We start from the raw sequence: 20,491 nt of genomic DNA, 5'->3' as shown, positions 1-20,491 counted from the left end.
GACCCAAAGGGTCTGGGAAGAAGAAGCTGACCAACAGCACAGCACCGGTGCTGAGCTGGCCCCCCGTCTGTACCAGGAGATCCAAGGAGAACCTGTTTCAGCTGGGACTCCCCAGGAGCTCGCGCCTCGCCCAGCCGCCCACCTCGGCCTCGGCCCCCGTCCACAGCCTCTTCAGCAGCCGCTCCTTCGAGGTGGACTCCTTCAGCAGCATCGCCAAGAGCTACGGCTGCTCCTCCTCCTTCTGCTCCCCGGGCTCGGCCCCCGGGAGCCACAGGGACCCCAGAAGCAGCGGCGGCGGCAGCGCCGGCGTCTCCTCTAGGAGGAGGCGCGTGGAGGTGGGCGAGGCGTCCAGGAGCGGCCGGAGGCCGGAGTTCATGGTGAAGCTGGACCACGAGGGCGTGACGGAGGCCAAGACCAAGAGCGGTAAAGTCCTGCAGGCTCAGAGAGGCGGAGCAGGAGGAGGAGGAGGAGGAGGAAGAGGAGGGGGAGTGGTGGCAGTGAGTGTGTCCAGACCGGAGGCCTACGCCCACCCCGTGCTGCTGGTGGAGGAGAACCGCAGGGACGGACGCTCGGGGCCCGAGCTGCTGCTGAAGGGGGCGCTGCCCCACAGGAAGTTGTCACCACCGTCGCCACCACCGCCGGTTCTGCGGAGAGCCGAGTGCGGGCGGTCCTGGGGCGGCCGGAGTTGCGACCCCTACCCCAGCCTGGGCGAGGGGCAGAAGAGGACGAGCTCGCAGGCGACGACGACGGCAACGACATCGCCAGCGTCAGGCCACTACCTGTCGCGCGTCTCTCGTCGCCTGTCGTCCTCCTCCTCCTCTTCCTCAGGCTCGTCTTCGTCTTCGGGCTCGTCCTCCAGCTCCAGCCTCTGCTCCTCGGACAACGACTCGTCCTGGAGCTCAGACGACGACGAGGGCTCGCCCCCGCTCATGCTGCGCAGCTGTATGCCTTCCCAGCATGCTTTGCTCCCGCCACCCGCCCCTCCGGCTGCGTTCTCCTCCGGGCGCTCCTTCGTGGCCAAGGCAGTGACCATGTCCAGCAGCAGCAGCGGCAGCCCTGTAGCTAACAGGAAGAGGAAAGAGCTGCTGCTGTCGCTGTCCAGCCCTCCTAGAGAGCTGGCCAAGAGGCCCAGGCTCCACGCAGATGACTGTTACTCGTCCTGTCCACCCACCCATCCGGGAAAACAGCCGTGGAAGTGGGTTGGAACCCCCACACAGGTGAGCCAGCCACTGCCTGAGGTTTTGGGTTGTGGTCATGGATACATACTGTATGTGTGTGTTTGTGTGTGTGAATACGCTGTATATCTATATGTGTGGGTGTATATTTCATATAGGAGTTCTGTTCAAATACGGAACTACTGAGGTGTCACTGACTCGGGTAGTGGCTAGGCTGACGCGCTAGATGTTACCTGAAGTTAGTTGCTGTGCTACTCTTTTGACTTCCTGTGAATAAAATCCAAACGCCTGTAAACGGTCTTCAAATTGAATCAAGGTGATCCATTTATTCCACATGAGTTCATTACAATCGGTAAGGCAAAGTATTCACCAAACAGTCAACCGGAGTGAGCATGCATAGCGTTTCACTCCTTAGTGCAGCGTAGCGGTCAAAACCCTTTGCTCTTCCGGGTCGGACACCTAACCAGCAACACATTATTCCTACCTATATATCTGACAAAGCGCTAATGAATATGCGCCACCCAGTGGAACACAAAAACATTGCACTCAAAAAAGACACCATACATTTTGGCTCATACATTTCATATAGTAGTTCTCTGTATTTATGGCATAATCCCAATAATCCCTAATGATGGATTAGATTTCTTAAAGAAACACAACACAAGGATACATAACCTTCTCCTCTCTATGCTAGGGTGACCAGATTTGGGTTTGTGAAAAAGAGGACACTTCAGTGGGGGCGGGGGGGGTGTCGACATGGTGACTATGTATGATAATGAGCTTGATTGGCCGGCCCAACGCTAACAGAAAAACACTGCCTCAAAAGACTATTTTGAACACTTGAAAGTTTTCAATGTGCAAGAACAATAATTACAATAAAAAGCAAGCTCTATACGCGCAAGATATATTTGGATGGCAACCCATCTTTAATGTTGCATATCTCTAAATTTGATCCAAGATCTTTCTGAAAATACAAACTGAATCTTTTACAGTAGCCTAGCTCTATAATTTCTAACAATCTGTTTTAGAGCTTAATAATCCTGACTTGTGAAAACATTTGTGTTGATGGGGACTGATGTGGATATGTTGTCCATTTTCTTATATCTATTCAATCATGTCTGGTCTATTATTAGGCTTACCTCTTTTCAATCCATTATTATTAGATCTTTTTTTGTAAAGAAATAGGCCTACATCTATCCCTTGTGTTATGCCAACATATTTAATTCACCTGCATATAGGCTACAGTAGCCTACATAGAGGATTATTGACATCTGCTGTTGTCAGTATGCAGGCTATCCTTTAAAGGCAGTTTAAATGGATAACCAAAGTTCAGTTTCCTACCCAAAGCTAGAAAGTTGCTAGGTCGGCAATCGTCCAGAGAAGGCCGCTCAGACAATGGCAGAAGTGTTCGTCATGTTATGTTTTTTACAGTCTATGGTTATGATTTGATGTGCCATCAAAATGTTTTTGGAGACGTAATGTTAAAAGGTCGAAAAACTCTGTCACTTTAGCTGATGAGCTCTCACCCCTCGCTGCCGTTCGATGCTTTGCTGAATATTGTGTAGCCTACCTGTAGGTCGGTAGCCTGGCGGGCCATCCTATATCATTGACATGTATAGTCTGGCATCGAATCATTCACCTCGCTTAATCCAAGGGGCGGGCAGAGAATTGTCTTTCAAACTGCCTAGGCATGCAATAGGCCAGCGCTACGACCATATCCGTATCCGGTCGGCAAAACGGCAAATACATCCTTCTTCGAAAGGAATGACTTAAGTGCATTGTGTTGATCTACTTTCAAAGAAAAGCACTTCCAAAGCAAAGTCCAACTCCTCCAAAGTTGACGCCAACGCCGATTCAAACAACCGCTCTTCGTTTGCCATAGCCACCTTCCTTGTTGTTCACCGTCGCAGGATGTCGTTATCCTGTTAAGCCCGCCTTAAGACTCTCTAACGAAATAGAGCGCTGTGATTGGCCGTCATCCACGGTGTTAAGCCAATAGAAATTCCTATGGTTCGATACTAGACGTACAAGCTGAGCAAATTAATTTGCCGCCGCTAGGGTGCGTCTAGATTTCTAGGCTAGTAGGTCGGTCGTTGGCAGCTTTATTTGCGACCGACATGTAAGTGCCTGCTTTGCAGGTTAGGCACTCAGCTGTTGATATCGACCGAGACAAAAACATGGAAATGTACGTTTTTAATTCGTCAGTGAACTTACACTAAACAAGGAAGTTTGCGCTATTGAGGTGACTGACTGACCAATTAAATGTTTGAGATTACTATCGACCAATGACGGTAGCTAAGGTCAGGCTCAACACCCTACACTTTCCACTCAATGCAAAGCGAACTGTAGGGGGAGGGCGTGACTAGTATGTGAATGAAAGACATAGATATCCATGAATGAAACATGAATGAAAGAGAGAGCAATGCAAATTCGCTGTAAACACGTTTGAGGCTAAAATAAACAAAATCCCGGACGACTTTGTAATTCCGCCCGGACACATTTTTAGGTTTCAAAAAGAGGACATGTCCGGGCAAAAGAGTAAGTCTGGTCACCCTACTCTATGCGTGCAATGACCATAGACTGTAAAAAATAGGCAATGACCCAGTCAGACAGACACCGTTAGCCTAGCCTAGCATTAGCCTATAGCTCCCCCGTTAGCCTAGCCTAGCATTAGCCTATAGCTCCCCCTTTAGCTCTCTTATAGAGGGCAAATAAGATAATTTCCCAAAACTGGTGGCATGTTCCTTTATGTCATTTTTTTTATGATTTATTTTTATTATCCTGTGAATTCCTCCCAAAGTAAGCTAGTCAGGATGCTCTGGTGTGGGTCTGCTTTTGTATGTGAGCCAGCTCATGTGAGTTGGGCCTAACCTGCGCGTGTGTCCCACAGAGGCGTGGTCTGAAGGGGAGGGCTCGTAAGCTGTTCTACAAGGCGGTGGCGCGCGGTAAGCAGACGGTGCGCGTGGGCGACTGCGCCGTGTTCGCGTCGGCCGGCCGGCCTCACCTGCCGCACGTGGGCCGCATCCAGGGCCTCTGGGAGTCCTGGACCAGCAGCATGGTGGTGAAGGTGCGCTGGTTCTACCACCCACAGGAGGCCGGCAGGGGCAAGATGCACCGAGAAGCCAAGGTATAGACAGTACTCTGTGTGTGTGTATATGTGTGTGTGTGTGCCTGCCTTTTGTCTTTACATTGTAATTTACTGTGTCTACTGTCCTATGTAAATCGTTTCCTGTGCTGTTTGTACACGTGTGTATGTGCTCTTGTGGTGATTATCTTTTATTGAAAATACTACAATATTCCAGGCCCATGTTTAATCTTTTCATTTAATTTCTCCTTCTTTTGTGTTCTGTCTCTCTCTCTCTCTCTCTGTATGTCTTCTGTGTTTCTGTCATAGCATGCGCTATACCAGTCCAGTCATGAAGATGAGAACGATGTCCAGACAATCTCTCATAAGTGCCAGGTGTTGAGTTGGGAGGAATACGAGCGTGTGTGTTGCGGCAGGAAATCGCGCGACGGCGGACAGGAAGTGTTCTACCTGGCAGGGACCTATGACCCTGGGAGCGGTCAGATGGTTACAGCACAGGGCCTCTCCATTTTCTGCTAACACCTAACAGCAAATGGTCCATTCTAAAGCCACGGTCCATTCTAAAGCCACGGTCCACATTTATCCTTATCCCTATTCTCTGTACTTCCATAATATGTTGGGACCAGACCACAGCCATACACGCTCACATGCGCGCACAGACACACACACGCACACACACACACACACACACACACACACATCATCAGACACACTTTCAACCAGGGTCTGTCGCATCATGCCACCCCACCCACAGCCAGCACTGCCCTGCTTTCATGAAAGTGGTGTCGATTTTCTGATTGAGAAAACAAGGAATGGGCTAAGTGAGTGATTGAAATTCAACAGTTTCCTGATTGTGAGTGCAGCAATTTTAAAGCACCTACATTTACGAAAATAGTAAAGTAGTCAGTTACAACTGTTTACTGTATAAATGTACATAGATATGGAATTTATTCCAATCAAGCCATACAAGCCAGTACCTCTTATCTGTTATTTCTCCAGGTGTGTATATTCTACAGAGGAAGTATGTGATTTTATTGTCCTCACATATAGAAAAGCTATTTTATATAAAGTGTAAAGCGTATGGATTTAACCCTTATTTTACACACCGCTTGGTTTACTATTTTCTTATGAATGGATGTAGATGTGACTGGAATTCTGCTTTGAGGTTGAATATTGCACTGCACTGGCCCAGAGAGGAGAGAGCGAGACAGAGAGGAAGGGGACAGCATAGAGACAGAAGCACACCAGTGAGACTGTCTTATTCTCCCTATCAGCTGCTTTCTGACTGAATTTTCATTTGATTTGCTTCCTGTTGATTTAGAGCAGTTGTGATTTGTTTTCAGTGTCAAAGGTCTTATTTAATAGAATAGACAAGGCAGTGCTGCTGGTTGCCACAAAAAGATGTCCACTTGAATGACAGAAAACCCCTCTGTGTGCCACGACTTGGGTTTTAACACACGCGCGCGCACACACACACACACACACACACACACACACACACACACACACACACACACACACACACACACACACACACACATACACACACACAGAGCATTTGGGAGAGAAGCACATGTTGTAGGTTACACACTGTGAGGGACAATCAGGCTGGAAGAGAAGGAAAAAAAACAAAGAGAAAAGGAGGCTCTCTAAAACCTTGTTTCTTGTTGAGTTTGTGCCAAAAAAAGACATTTTCGCCATGACCTTTGTTGTTCCATGTGCCATTTTAACTGGAGTCTTAATTTTGCTGAACTCTTATTTATTGCCTCAGCCATTGCCTCAGTTTGTTTGTCAGCAGAATTAGAACAAATGGTAATAGACAGATGGCCAAAGCATGAAGCAAGGAGGAATTTTGAAAGATTTTTCACTTCTTCTAGTTGTTCATGTTTCTTCTCAGCTAAAAGAGCAGTTCATGGTAGTCAACAGAGGGTCACTGTTGTGCCTTCACTTACAATTGACATTTCAAGTCAAATTAGGTTGACTCACACAATCATGATTCTGAAGTTATCAAGTAAAGCACACTGAAAGAGAAGCTAAAATTATCATCTTGATTTTCCACCTTGCTTTGACAATGTTCTGCTTGTTTGTACCATAGATTCAGTGCCATTCATTAATCATGCAATCAGGCCACTCTGCAGAAGTCCTTTAAGCAGAAAGCTTGCCAAAGCAGAGCTCTTTTCTTCCAGACTGACTATGAGCATGGCATGCCTAGCCATAATTATGCCAGTCTTGGCCTGCTATTTCATCCACCCTGGAGGATGCAATTAAGAATTGCATCAACATTATATTATAGTTTCACCTTGCATCGAGGACACTGCTGTCATACAGAAATCAAGTAAACTAACAAAAAATCACTTTCCAACATCACATTAGAAATCATTTAACTGGTCTCATTTTTCTGGTGGAACTGTGTATCGTATTCTGTTGTGCTTTATGTTTTATGTGTATCTAGTGATATCTATCAATCAAACACTGTCTTCATGCATATACATTGAATCACCTCTGTATGGAATAGGCTGAGTTGTGCTGTCTTTATATGGTCAAAATGCCTGGGGCCTACAGCAGTGTTCCAAATCAGAGGGTATACTGAAGACAGTTGATTATTTTTGCTGCACATTGTTTTTGTCTTACATGGATTTTATTGGAATTTTTTATATACGTTTGAGGCTGTGAAACATGTAAATCAATTTCATAAAAAACACTGAAGTACAGAATTAAGTTGCATTTAATATCAAAGGAATTCTGGTAAACATGTCCTTTTCTTAGTTCCTTTTAGAGGCACTACTGTGGTCTTGAAAGGGTTTTGTCTATGATGAGAAAAAAACACATACTGCTCCTTTGTATTTGTTTTTAGAGATATTTCTGAAGCACTTTTATGTGAGGGTTGACCATAATTTTAGAGGGTGAACAAAAGATATACAGGTTTTTACAGAGGAGATCTACAGAAGGTTCTTTGACTTGCTCACAAATGTGTATGACTGTGTGTGTGTATGTGTGTGTGTGTGTGTGTGTGTGTGTGTGTGTGTGTGTGTGTGTGTGTGAAAGAGAGTGAGAGAGAGTACTGACCTCAAGAGTCACTGGAAGTGATGCCATGAATGTAGGAGTCAGAAAATATTGTTACAGAGACAATTTTTTTTTAAAGAAAATGTGTAAGTATGATTATTATTTTTGTTCTCAAAGCGTGAATTCATTTGTCCAAATGATGTTGAGGATTTGCCAGAGAGGAGCTTATTCTGTGGGGATCAGCAACTAAGATGACTAGCATGATGGTCGATGTGTCGCAATGTCATGTGTAAGACTTCTTCAGCCTGGCGTTTGGTGTTCTCCGAGGGAAACAGATGAAGGAATGCGCTTTTCCATAATCGTTTCTGGCTGGTCGTCTTTCTTTACTGTTAAATACTGTTTGGTTATGAAACATGCACCACTTACTCAGCTAGTCAGAATTATGCTGTATATCTCAATCTGTAATATATAAGAGGTATTTTAACATTAATATTGTTCATAAGATTTGTAATTATTGAATTTATTTTCATCTTATTTAATGGATTTAAAAAGTGGAAATTGCTTTGTACATTTGTACAGTGACTTGTCTCTTTTGGAGTAAACATTTTGCATAAATGCTTTATGGATATCAAACTGTAAATGTGGTTTAGTATTAAGATTTTTAAAATTATAATAAATAAATATCTCATGTTGATTTTTTCTTGTGGTGCCTGTAATTTTGTAATACAACTCACATGAACCATGGCCAATTAAATCTGAAGATCACTGTGTGATTCAGTGGAAATATAATGTGTGTGTGTGACAAGGGTCATGTTTGCTTCCACAACACCCTCCTCTGGATTAAATTCTTTACTACAGGTAACAGCCAGCTCACTCAGTCCCCAGCCAAATCCATTTAGAGCATTGGCGGCTGGTGGGAAGCCTGTTTATGTGTCCATGCCCGTTTGTGTCTGGCTCACCTGTTGAGACTGTCTCTTTAATCTACTCTTTGAGGGGACAAATGAGGACTGAACCTCCAATCAACAACCTTTCCTTACCTTTCCTGGAGGATGCCACAACCAACTTACATCACTCACTGGTCCATTTTCAAAATCCTCTGTGCTCAGGCACTAAGCTACTGGTTCCTTATGTATGCAAAATAAGCTGATTAGACTCCTACAAATAATAGCTTAAGGCTCTACAGAAACCACTACTCATGTTGAGTTTTTCATTTTCTCTTATAAACGTATGGGCCAATTGATGATTGGAATGCAATCCATTATTTCAATCAGCAGAGCGGTACAAAATATTACCGCCGCCCAGTCCAGCACATTTTTTCCAAAAAAATAAGTCACGCTTGTCAAATTGTGTTCATTTCCTACTTTGTTCCTTTTTTGTGTGTTTGTAATTGAGAGTGTGCAGAGTGTGTGGTTGTTTTTGTGTATATGTTTTTTAAGTATATATACTCTTTTGATCCCGTGAGGGAAACTTGGTCTCTGCATTTATCCCAATTAGTGAAACACACTCAGCACACAGTGAACACACAGTGAGGTGAAGCACAATAATCCCGGCACAGTGAGTTGCCTGCAACAACAGCGGTGCTCGGGGAGCAGTGAGGGGTTAGGTGCCTTGCTCAATGGCACTTCAGCCGCGCCTACTGGTCGGGGTTCGAACCGGCAACCCTCCGGCTACAAGTCCGAATCGCTAACCAGTAGGCCACGGCTGCCCCATAAACCGTTTTGTGTTGTGTGTGTAGGTGTGTTTGTATGGGTGCATGTGTGTGTGTGTATGTGTGTTTATGTGTTTGTGTGCGTGTTTGTGCGTGTCGTGTGTGTCCATGTATGTGTGTGTGCATGTGTAGTGTGTGTGTGTGTTTACGTGTCTTTGTGTGTGTGTGTGTGTGTGTTTATATGTGTGTGTCTTTATGTATTTGTACATAAATAAAGCAAATCAGGGAACTACTCTTTGTGATAAGTGCCATGGGATCTTTAACAACCATGGTGAGTCAGGACCTCAATTTAACATTCATGCAAAGGAAAACATATGCAGTACAGTGTCCCTTTCACTGCAATAGGACATTGGGATTGATATTTGTTTGGTGGCTTTTGGCCACAGGGAAGAGTGCCACCTACTGGCCAGCCACCAATACCACTTCCAGCAGGAGCCTACTCTTCCAAAAAGGTTTCTTATCCAAGTACTAACCAAAACATGATTAGTTCATAGATTTCACATGTAAAATACATTTTATACAACCCCACCCCCATCTTGCCTGTTCATAATTCTGAGAAATTCTTGAATTGTGTGCATGTGTGCGTATATATATATATAAAAATGTGTGTGTGTGTATGTGTTTATGTGTGTGTGTGTGTGCATGTGTGCGTGCATGTGTGCGTGGGTGTGCCTGTGTGTGTGCATGTGCATGCATGCATACATATGTACTGTGTGTGTATGTGTCATACGTATGATTACTGTGAATGTATGTGTGTGTGTGAATATCTGTTTATGCACATATGTGCATATAGAATGGGTTAACATGACCCCTGGAGGCAAACATACGCAAAAAATTGGTCATCCTAGGCCCTACGGTTCTCAAAATATTCACAGAAAACTCTGTTGGTGTACGGTCACTAAATGTACACATAAATTAATTTATTGTATGGCCCCCCATGAACGAAAGTCCACGAAACTTGGCATGCATTCAGAGGGTGTCATAATGATCCTTCGCTTTCAATTTCGTGCAGTTTTGACCATGTCAGCCAGAGATATTGTGATTACAACACCTAATTTTTTGCTTTTTAATTTTTAACTAGGTGGCGCTATACATGAATTGAGTGGTAATGGGATGGGTTGACATGGCCCCTTAAGACCAACATACAAGAAAAAGGTGGTCCTCCAAGGCCCTACGGTTCTCGAGATATTCACAGAAAACTGTGTCCGGCCACCTACAGGCCAGTTGGTGTACAGTAACATAAATGAATTTATTGTATGGCCCCCCATGAACGGAATTCCACGAAACTTGGCGTGCATTCAGAGGGTGTCATAATGATCGTACACTTCCAATTTCATGCAGTTTTGACCATGTTAGGTCACAGATACCTGCGATTACAACACCTCATTTTTACTTTTTCATTTTTAACTAGGTGGCGCTATACATGAAATGAGTGGTTATGGAATGGGTTGACATGGCCCCTTAAGATCAACATACAAAAAAAAGGTGGTCCTCCTTAACCCTACGGTTTTCGACAAAACAGAAAACTGTGTCCGCCCTACCGGGGGGTCCAGTCCAGCGGGGGGGCTACAGATCAAACGATGGTTCCATGCTATCCTTGTGGGACTACATGCCCACCATGTTTCGTGCACCCGGTCTTTCAGTGTCCCGGGAATCCTTGACGGAAATAAAAATAAATTAAAAAAATCTGACTAAACCTATTTGACCACCGCTTCGCTGCACGGCGGTCATAATACTGTATTCCAATTTCAGGGGAACATAAAATCAGCAACAAAGCCCACTTCTGTCCACATAAGGAGCCGGAGTCCCAAGGACAAGCATGATCCCCACTGTTTACAAAGGTCAGATGATTTATGAAATGTCAGCAAAGGGTTCCAATTACTGATGAGTCCAAAGCGAATACAATCATGCATCATTCACCGAGAAATGTGCAGGGACAGGTCTTATGCTCATGACTCTAAAAGTGACAGAGGAGAACTACAATGATACAATGCATGCCTTATATTGATTCAAATTGCCATGGAAATGCAAAGAAATGCATATTGGATTGGTGCACCGATGGAATTTTTCAGAGCTCATAAAATGATTTTCTCAAAACAAGAACACTGGGAAATCTCCCCAGTATTGTTGGCCAGTAAAAGCTGGAGGTGGTTCATCCCTTTACCTGATGTCCCCTTTGGCTCAGCGAGGGGCTTAGAGTCCGCTCCACCTCATGGACTCGCCTTCACCCAGCGCTCGTCTGTCAAGGGCACTGGATGGGCTCAGAACTGATCCTGTTAGAACCCACTAGATGGGTAAGTCTTTGTTAGAACTGAGCTTAGGACACACTGATACACACACACACACACACACACACACGCACACAGACACACACACACACACACACACACACACACACACACATGCTTGTAAATGGCAGTTCTGCAATCTGGCATTTGACTATAAGAGCATTAGTCCTTCACACATACACACATAAATCACAGCCTTCAGCAGAATCTCACGGCCAGAAGCCTGGAACACAACACATGTTGACCTGGGGGATAAATCATATGTGTGTGTGTGTGTGTGTGTGTGTGTGTGTGTATGTGTGTGTGTGAGAGGTCAGAGATAACCAAGTTCATAAGTAAAGGAGAGAGAAATTGTGTGATTGAAAAAAAAAAAAACACTCTATCCAAATCGTATGTCTGAGCAAGAGGCCAAGAATTCAGAAAAAAACTGCATCTAGTTTGAATCGCTTGACTGCTTAATGGCCACAATGGCCAAACTGAGAAAGAGTTGTGTGTGGGGAAGTCAAAGAAAGAGGCCTTTGTGCTCTGAAATACATCAAATCCGCCCCACCAACCCAGTTCCTGCTGGCTCTTACGGCAATATGGTCAGCTGACCCTACTGCCCAGAAATGCTTAGCTCTAATTACAAGCCAAAAAAGAGACAGGAAAAGAAAGAGAGAGAGAGAGAGAGAGAGAGAGAGACCCATGAGGAGGATGGAAAAGGGCAGGTTTTTTGGGTGCTGATGGAGTCGAGATCTGGGATAATCCAGAGTTGGACGGAGTAGTCAAGAGCCATGTGCTCACTCTCAGCAGCAGCTACTGGTTAAACCAGAGAGGGGAGAGACAGGGGGGAGACAGTGAAGTAGCCAGGATAGAAAGAGGAAAGTTGGGGGTGGAGTTGTGAGTGTGTCTCTCTGTGTGTGTGTGTGTGTGTGTTTGTGTGTGTGTGTGTGTGTGTGTGAGAGAGAGAGAGAGAGGGAGGGAGGGAGAGAGGTAGAGAGAGGCTGTGACGTCAGAGCCGCTTGTTGGATTGAGGAGCAGTGCCCCGCTGGGAGTAATCCCGACGATTAGTGCAGACCGGCACCTGTGCTGCACCGCCACACATTCACTCTCTCACACACACACACACACGCACACACAACACACACATTTAGTCAATTATTTTCTCACAGAAGAACAGACCAAAGGAATATCATCAAGACACCAAACCCAAGACTATTACTGGAAATATCACAAACAGAGGACTGAAGACTGACTGAATTGTTTTGTTTTCACTCAGGCAAAGAGCCACACCAAGGGAAATTCATGCAAATCCACCAGGGAGCTCACCTTGACGGAGAGAGAGGAAGGTGGATGTCGTAGCTGGCACTGCTCGCTCCCCCCTGACTAGGTGCGCACCTCCATCTTTCCGGCCTCTCCTGTGAACGTGCTCTAAGGCTCCCCGCTCCGACCATGCCCACCAATGGGATCAGCAAGGCCCTTAAGCTCCAGTTCGGCCTCATCAACCACCAGAGCCGCTACCTGACGGCCGAGACCTTCGGCTTCAAGGTGAACGCCTCGGGCTCCAGCCTGAAGAAGAAGCAAATCTGGACGCTGGAGCAGGACGAGCAGGACAGCCAGGTGGTGTTCCTGCGCTCGCACCTGGGCCGCTACCTGGCGTCAGATAAGGACGGGAAGGTGAGCTGCGGCGCGGAGAGCCCGACAGGCGACTGCCGCTTCCTGATCGTGGCGCAGAGCGACGGCCGCTGGGCGCTGCAGTCCGAGCCGCACCTGCGCTACTTCGGCGGCTCGGCCGACTACCTGTCGTGCTTCGCGCAGGTCATCGGCGAGTCGGAGCTATGGGCCATGCACCTGGCCCTGCACCCGCAGGCCAGCCTGCTGAGCGTGGCCCGCAAACGCTACGCCCACCTGTCGAGGCCCGACAGCGAGATCTCGGTGGACAGCAACATCCCCTGGGGAGTGGACTCACTGGTCACGCTCCTCTACCAGGACGGCAAGTACTGCCTGAAGACCTGCGACAGCCGCTTCCTCTGCTCCGACGGCAAGCTGGTCAAGGAGAGCAACCCGAAAACCAGCTTCACGCTGGAGCTCAAGTCCGGCAAGCTGGCCTTCAAGGACTCGGACGGGAAGTACCTGACGCCCATGGGCCCCACGGGCACGCTGCGCTCTGGACGCTGCTCCAAACCGGGCAAGGACGAGCTTTTCGACCTAGAGGAGAGCCACCCGCAGGTGGTGTTCCAGGCAGCTAATAATCGATTTGTTTCCACACGTCAAGGTAAGGCATGGCAGCGTTATGGGGCAGCTTTACCTGATCAGGGGTGGGATTGTGGTACACTTTGGGAGAGGGTCACTGTCTGCTTCCCTTTGGCTGTGTGTGCATTGCCCTGTGATTAGTTGTTTCTCTCTGACTTTAATTAGTATTTGTGGGCTGCCAGGGCTATTTTGGGTCGCATTCCCAGTTTACAGATTGTGTAACAGAATATATTGTGTAATAAAAAAAAATGTAGAGGCTTTTCCAATACAAAACCTCAATACATATCTAACCACAAATTAGTAAATGCCAAACTAATTAGAATGACTACCCAAAATATCTTTCATTTCCAAATTAGAAATTAAATACATTTTATATGAAATTAACATTAAACAAACTAAACAAACGTGCATTTTTAAAGAATTCATCTATCCATACTCCTTCATTAGCACTTCTCAAAATGTGGTGTTTTCACATAACCTAACACTATCTCACTTCATTTAACCTTAAACACTATCTCACAGGCCATGTTGGAATCTGTATGCCTATGATGGCTGATGCCTGTGAAGAGGTGATTGAGTTGATGAAAATAAATGATCTCTAGATATCTCATAGATCAGTATAATGGACACTATTCTTACTCTGCACTATGTTCTTGTAGCTGTCATTGCATTTAAATGTCCCCAGTCCCATTTAGAAAGATCTGTGTGACCACACGAGTGTGACACATGTAGATGAGAAGAGGGCAGTGTCAGATACAAGTCACAACATCCAGTCTGCTGGCAATTCAGACAGTTACACGGCCAATCACTGCCTCCCCCAAAGGTCGCAGCACTGAGGGGGGGAGGCAGCGAGGGAGAGCCCCACGCCCCCCAGGGGGCATTGACCACTGACCAGCACCCTGTCGGCCTCCCCTCCCTCTCTTCCACCCGCCCTCGCGGCGGCCAAGAGGAACGCAGAGGTTAATGAGGACTGTCAGCTCTCCTGTGGGTGTCCTCTCGGGCTTAGCCCAGATCACTGGCTGCAGACACATCCTGCTGCCACGCCTTAATTACTACCACTGAGCACCAGGATTGAGCCTATAAATACACACTGGGCTCGCTCTGTGGTGGAGACATGCTGAATGAGAGAGCAAGGTAGAGAAGCGGAAAAAAAGGATGAGGGTGTGTGTGTGTGTGTGTGTGTGTGTATGTGTGTGTGTGTGTGCGCGTGTGTGTGTAGAAAAGAGAGAGAGTGACAGACAGAGTGAGAGACAGAGAGAAGAATGCAAGACCTGCAAGACAAACAATTTTGTAGTCTACCAATTCAGACGTTCTGTCATAAAACCTTAACACTATTGGCAAGGCCTATATTGTCCATGCAACCTCAGCTGTGTAAACACACACTGATTTGGGTTCCAAGATATTGTACCTCAGCTAAGGTTCTACCGCTCTAGATTGCCGGACATTGAACAAAACATTTTGATACTCAACTGTTAACTTTGGCCCATAATATGTTGCATCCTTTGTTGAACAACATAAACTCCCCTCAACACAGATATCACCCAAGCACACACACACTCACTCACACACACAGGCATGTGCGCCGTCCGTGTATGTGATTTTGTACATCTCTGGTGATGTCACCCACTGAGACCATATGTTTCCCGTGCTGATCGTACACCCAGCACTAATGTCCTGCCTCAGTGCTCTCTACTGAGGCCCCTGAGACTGGTGGCCAGTGTGTCCCCTGTGCCCTCTGCCCCATGCAGGCATCCAGGTCGGCTGTGGTTTGACACGAGCCTGAATGGTTTCGCTCTCCTCTGCCTCATGGCCTGCCGCCATATTCCTCCATCCCTCTGCTGCTATTCTAAGCTGCTTATAACCCTCCTGTGCAGCTTTGCCTTTCACAAGTGTGTGTGTGTGTGTGTGTGTGTGTGTGTGTGTGTGTGTGTGTGTGTGTGTGTGTGTGTGGGTGGATTAGAATAGTAACAGGCTTAAGAAGATGAAAAGACTTCTCTCAGGCACCTGAACTGCAGAAGATACAGTCTGCTGATTATTCCACAGTCCTCTGTGAAATAAATGGAAACCAGAAACCAGTGATAGCATACACTCAGAAATAAATATTGTCATATTGCATTGCCATCTGTTGAGGGACTTTACTTCATTGTTGGAACTGAATTTGAAACCATCAACTCTATAAATGTCCAATCTGGACAGCTATGATTAGCTGTGAGATCATCAGAGTATTTCATGCCATGGATTTATGAAATATAATCCTGACATATAAAGTGTGGATTATGAGTCAACAGGTTGTTAATATATGACTAATCAAATTGTAATGAGCAAAATCTCAAATAAAAGGAAGTCAATTAGATTTAAATGCGTTTTGCACTGATGGTGATCAGTGAGATTAATATCAATAACTGGCACATGATCAACAGAAGAGCTTCGTTTGAAGCAATGTAGACACCAATAACAGATTTAGTTCTCCCTCTTGAAATGTAAGGATATGACTGACATATTGAATTTCATGGTAGATTATCTGTGGTAATCCACATATTTATGACATGCCATGGCCATTATGGCATGACCAGAGATTTTAACACTGATGTTCATGAGAACTACTTCTAAGTATGCACCATTACCTAACATTAAGTAGACTGAAATCCCACACACAACTCAAATGTTGTGTAGACCTAGGTATTGTATTTTGGGGTTAGGTAGTGTACCGTTATTTTCCGGTATTATACATTTCTTCAGCTGAGAGGTTAATACACAGGGGAGGGCTATTTTCATTCTTCTGTATGATTCTGATTCATTGGGCTGTTGGGTACAGCTAACACACAGGTGCAGTCAATACCTGGTTTTGTCTTTTTTAACCGTGGTGTGGTTTATACTCAATGCTGCTAATACACCAGAAATAACTGTATCTTCCATTGCTTTTCACAACAGCCTACCTGCCATATACGGCTAAACTTAGGGTAGATGGATAGCTTGGTGGTGATTAAGGTGACTGTTATATGTGCTTGATGCAATTATAACTATCTTTTAGGAGTGAGCATATCTGCCAATCAGGATGTGGAAACAGACATGGAGACCTTTCAGATGGAGATTGATAAGGAGACCAAGAAGTGCATGTTCAGGACCAACGGGGGGAACTATTGGACTCTTGTGTCACATGGAGAAATCCAGTCCACAGCTACAGAGATGTGAGAACATTTCTTCTCTTTTTCACAAGACAGTCATCTTAATTTGGATTACTGAAGTAACTAATAAATCCTTCTCCATCCTGTCGTTTGTAATTCAAGCCCAAGTTGAACCATCTACACTCTAAACCAGTCCGACAAAAATATATATTTTTTAATAATTTATTTAAGGTTTATTTGACATGGACATTGCACATAAATAAACATGAAATATTTGTATTATATAACTCACTACATTCCTACACTTCCCGACCTCTTCCACACCAAATGTTAATTTCCTCAACATTAATCTTGACCTTTGACCCCCTCGCTCTGCTGCCCACAGAGAGGCGAACACCATGTTTGACATCCAGTGGCTTGACCGCAGGGTGGCCCTGAAGGCAAGTAATGGGAAGTTTGTCTGCACTAAGAAGAACGGCCAGCTGGCTGCGGTCAGCGATTCAGTGGGTGAGTGTGTGTACGGTGTGTGTGTGTATGTGTGTGTGTGTGTGTGTGTGTGTGTGGTAGTTGTGGTAGTGCAAGAGTGATGTCTCAGTTTCTGTGAGTGCTGTACGTCACACTACAGTGTTTCAGGCGAGTGTATTTTGAGTATGTATGAGGTATAGTCAGGTGAATAAACAGTGAATCCATTAACATCTCACTTGTGTTGTGTCCATGGGCACCCAACCCCATCCTGGTTGTAATTGCAGGAGAGGACGAGCAGTTCCTGATGAAACTCATTAATAGGCCCATCCTAATCCTCCATGGGGAGAACGGCTTTGTGTGCCACCACAAAAGCTCCAACACTCTGGACGCCAACCGCTCCGTCTATGACATATTCGCTTTGCTCTTTAGTGATGGTGCATATCATATCAAATGTAAGTGGAGGAGGGTTACTGTGGGTACATCTATTTGTGTGTGTGTATGTACCGGCATGTGTATGTGTATGTGTATGTTATGTGTGTGTGTGTGTGTGTGTGAGTGTTTTTGATGCTTTATGTCTAAAACAGATGGTCCTACAGTCATCGTTCCTGCTGTTGATTACTGTAATATAACAGGCCTGTTGTGTTTTTCACAGCAGGTAGTGGGAAGTTCTGGTATGTGTCCAGCAGTGGGTTGGTCTGCTCCGACGGGGACAAGCCCGAGGACTTCTTCCTGGAGTTCCTGGAGCACGGTCGCATCGGCATCAAGAGCAAGAGTGGCAAGTACCTGCGAGGGGACCAGGGGGGCACACTGAAGGGAGATGCCAACAACGTCGACGTGTCCTCGCTATGGGAATACTGAAGCCCGCATGTGTTTTAACTCTCTCATTCTGAAACTCCCACACCTAGCCATAGCAATAGCCGCTGCCCCCACAACATAATGCGACTCCTGGTCATAGCCTCCAGTCCCCCCTTTTGTGCCCTGTTCCAATCTCTAAGCCGTTTCCTCTTTCTCAATTCCAGGGGACACCCTCTTTTGGCAAAAAGTGAATTAGGTCGAAATATGATAGCGTTTTTTTTTTCTTTTCCATATTTTTTTTCTAAACCAGATCTGTGAGTACCCTCAATCACCTTTGCCAATCTGTATGGTGTAATGACAACAGTTTGTAAATCTGTTAACCGTCTGGTACTGAAATTGTGAGAATACATGTGTTTATATTGTATGTTAAGGCAATGTTGAGTTCAGAGTGTTTTTTACTTGATTTGCCCTTGCAGGGTTCATCTTTAAGAACTCTTATTTCTGAATAAAGGGGAATTTTTGAAAGATTTAAACAATTTACAGCAGAATATTTGTAATTGTAATTGTATTTGATTTACATCTACTGTATACTTTAGTTCTTTCACAATTTAAAAGCAATTGGTGGTGTTTTAACACTATACTAAGTTTAAGATAAATTAATTAAAGGCAATGACTAAAACTGACGGGACATATGAGATCAGGTCTGCTATTCAGCAAATGGTTAGTTTATGAATGGAAAAAAAAGTTAATTCTTAGCCTATCCATGGATTCAGTTAGAGAATAGTGGTCCTCAATCAGAGGTGTCTAGATGAACTGGCAATAGCCACTTAAAGTTGAACTTGAACAAGCCTGTAGATTAATTTCCTCTCCATCTCATCAATGCAACCATGTGTATCAGAATTGCCAATTCTGACAGATGTACATACTGTAGATATGGCAGAGAAAATGGCAAAAAGTCATTTCAGTGTCTTTGTGGATGGGAGATGTATTTATTCACCAACAACTGTCTAAGATAGTATAAGATTTTGATGATGCGCCAAAGGTTACATTGTGAAAATTGAGACTGTGAGACAGTTATATAGAAGTTTTGTGTGTGTTGATGGCTATTCTAGCCATTCATTCCTATTAGAAATATGACCATCTGAATTGTTCTTGGGTGTTCTTTGTCCTTTGACTTGATGGTGTCTGCACAAATACTTCATTACTTATTTTCTATCTGGCCTATAATGTCTGATATCATGTATGTCATAGCTTATTAAATGACATTTCTATGATCCAACAGATATCATTTGTGTCATTTCCACCAGAAACTGAGTATTGAGAGATAGATCACAGGTTGCATGCATATATTTGCACAATGCTCTCAGCATTGCCCCCATTCCAAATGACTTTGTGATATCCATTATGTATGATGAAAAGAAATCAGAAGGAATGATTATGAGGAGTGCTCTTCATTCATAGCATCAATTAGCCTTGATTAAGGGGTACAGCTGAGCTTCACTTAATCCTGTTGGTGCCTTTATGGGTTTGGGGTTGGGAGAGGATACCCATGGTTTTATATGGGCTGTTTTGTAGAATACACCTGCTTAAAAAAGAAATGGGTGGGTAATGGGGATTGCATTTTTACCCAGGCTTTCAGTAGCTAACAGCTTGTTTACAACATACGCCAAGTAATATTCTGAGCAGAACCCTTCAGACCCAATGGGGCCATGAAAAACACTTCACATGAAAGGGTCGATTAAGCTCTCGAATCAAGCTATTTCAAGAACTATTTCCTTGGAGTGTGGTTCAGGCCACCCCCCTCAGATTTTGCCAGACCCCCTCAGATTTTTGACTTTGTTGTTTGGAGCCAGGAGCTCGGCTCCCTCATGCCTCCCACGAAATTCGAGCACATGGTGTGGTTATGTGTCACACCACTGAGGTCATGTGAGATGGAAATTTAATGGAAGGGAAATGTGCTTCCTTTAGCCATATCAAGAGGATGAGCACATGGTGCTTATAGCCTGACATACAGTACAGGTGGGTCTCAAACAATTAGAATATCCGTAAATATCCTGAAAAAATCTATTTCAAAAAGTGAATCTTTCATATTTTCTAGATTCATTACATATAGAGTGAAATATGTCAAGCCATTTTTGGTTGTAGTGTCAATGATTATGGCTTACAGCTCATGAAAATCAAAAATCAGTTTCTTAAAATACTTGGGAGAACTTCACAAGGAGTGGACTGAGACTGAAGTCTGCATCAAAAGCCACCACGCACAGAGATGTCCAGGAAATGGGCTACAAGTGGCATATTCTTAGTGTTAAGCCACTCCTGAATCAGATACAAGGTTAGAGTGTCTTACCTGGGCTTGGAGAGACAGAACTGGACTGGTGCTCAGTGGTCCTTTTCACATAAAAACAAATTTAACATTTCATTTCGATATCAGGGTCCAATCAAGGTCCCAAGAGTTTGGAGGAAAAGTGGATAGTTCTTTGAAGTCCAATATGATGTTTCCACAGTCAGTGATGATTCGGGGTGCCATGTCATTTGCTGGCGTTGGTCCACTGTGTTTTATCAAGTCCAGAGTCAATGCAGCCTTCTACCGGGAGATTGTAGAGCACTGCATGCGT

At 44.9% G+C, this 20,491-nt stretch overlaps 2 protein-coding genes across 3 annotated transcripts in view; both read left to right on the top strand.

Annotated features, from left to right (window-relative positions):
• The window catches only part of bahcc1a (BAH domain and coiled-coil containing 1a), a 37,462-nt gene extending 29,499 nt beyond the window's left edge, over positions 1–7,963 (top strand). Inside the window, exons 26-28 of the mRNA XM_076266704.1 lie at positions 1–1,217; positions 4,066–4,302; positions 4,570–7,963. The exon at positions 1–1,217 is cut by the window's left edge and continues 3 nt beyond it. Of these exons, the coding sequence (XP_076122819.1) occupies positions 1–1,217; positions 4,066–4,302; positions 4,570–4,779 (1,664 nt within the window). The 3' untranslated portion in view covers positions 4,780–7,963. The remainder of the gene's footprint in view (positions 1,218–4,065; positions 4,303–4,569) is intronic.
• Positions 7,964–12,690: 4,727 nt separating this feature from the next.
• On the top strand, positions 12,691–17,939 carry fscn2a (fascin actin-bundling protein 2a, retinal). Of its 2 annotated transcripts, none has more exons than XM_076267030.1 (5): positions 12,691–13,513; positions 16,523–16,679; positions 17,002–17,123; positions 17,366–17,533; positions 17,734–17,939. In XM_076267030.1, the coding sequence occupies exons 1-5, from the start codon at positions 12,691–12,693 to the stop codon at positions 17,937–17,939; spliced, it is 1,476 nt and encodes a 491-aa protein (XP_076123145.1). The 2 variants fall into 2 exon arrangements, with proteins under 2 accessions (XP_076123145.1, XP_076123144.1); XM_076267029.1 differs by having other exon boundaries at positions 17,002–17,133; positions 17,298–17,533.
• The last annotated feature ends 2,552 nt before the right edge of the window (positions 17,940–20,491 follow it).

The sequence above is a fragment of the Alosa pseudoharengus genome, unplaced genomic scaffold (assembly GCF_046254945.1).
Source record: "Alosa pseudoharengus isolate Yale_2024_CS ecotype anadromous, Long Island Sound unplaced genomic scaffold, YU_APseudo_1.1 YU_APseudo_1.1_scf_4, whole genome shotgun sequence".
Classification (NCBI taxonomy): domain Eukaryota; kingdom Metazoa; phylum Chordata; class Actinopteri; order Clupeiformes; family Clupeidae; genus Alosa; species Alosa pseudoharengus.
The sequence above is the reverse complement of the archived record's forward strand: the minus strand, read 5'-3'. Positions and strand labels throughout refer to the sequence as shown.

Coding starts and splice junctions, on each gene's coding strand:
- fscn2a (XM_076267029.1), top strand. CDS start 12,691: ATGCCCACCAATGGGATCAGCAAGGCCCTTAAGCTCCAGTTCGGCCTC. Junction 17,134..17,297: donor GATTCAGTGGGTGAGTGTGT/GTACGGTGTGTG, acceptor GTGAATAAACAG/TGAATCCATTAACATCTCAC. Junction 17,534..17,733: donor TGGTGCATATCATATCAAAT/GTAAGTGGAGGA, acceptor TGTTTTTCACAG/CAGGTAGTGGGAAGTTCTGG.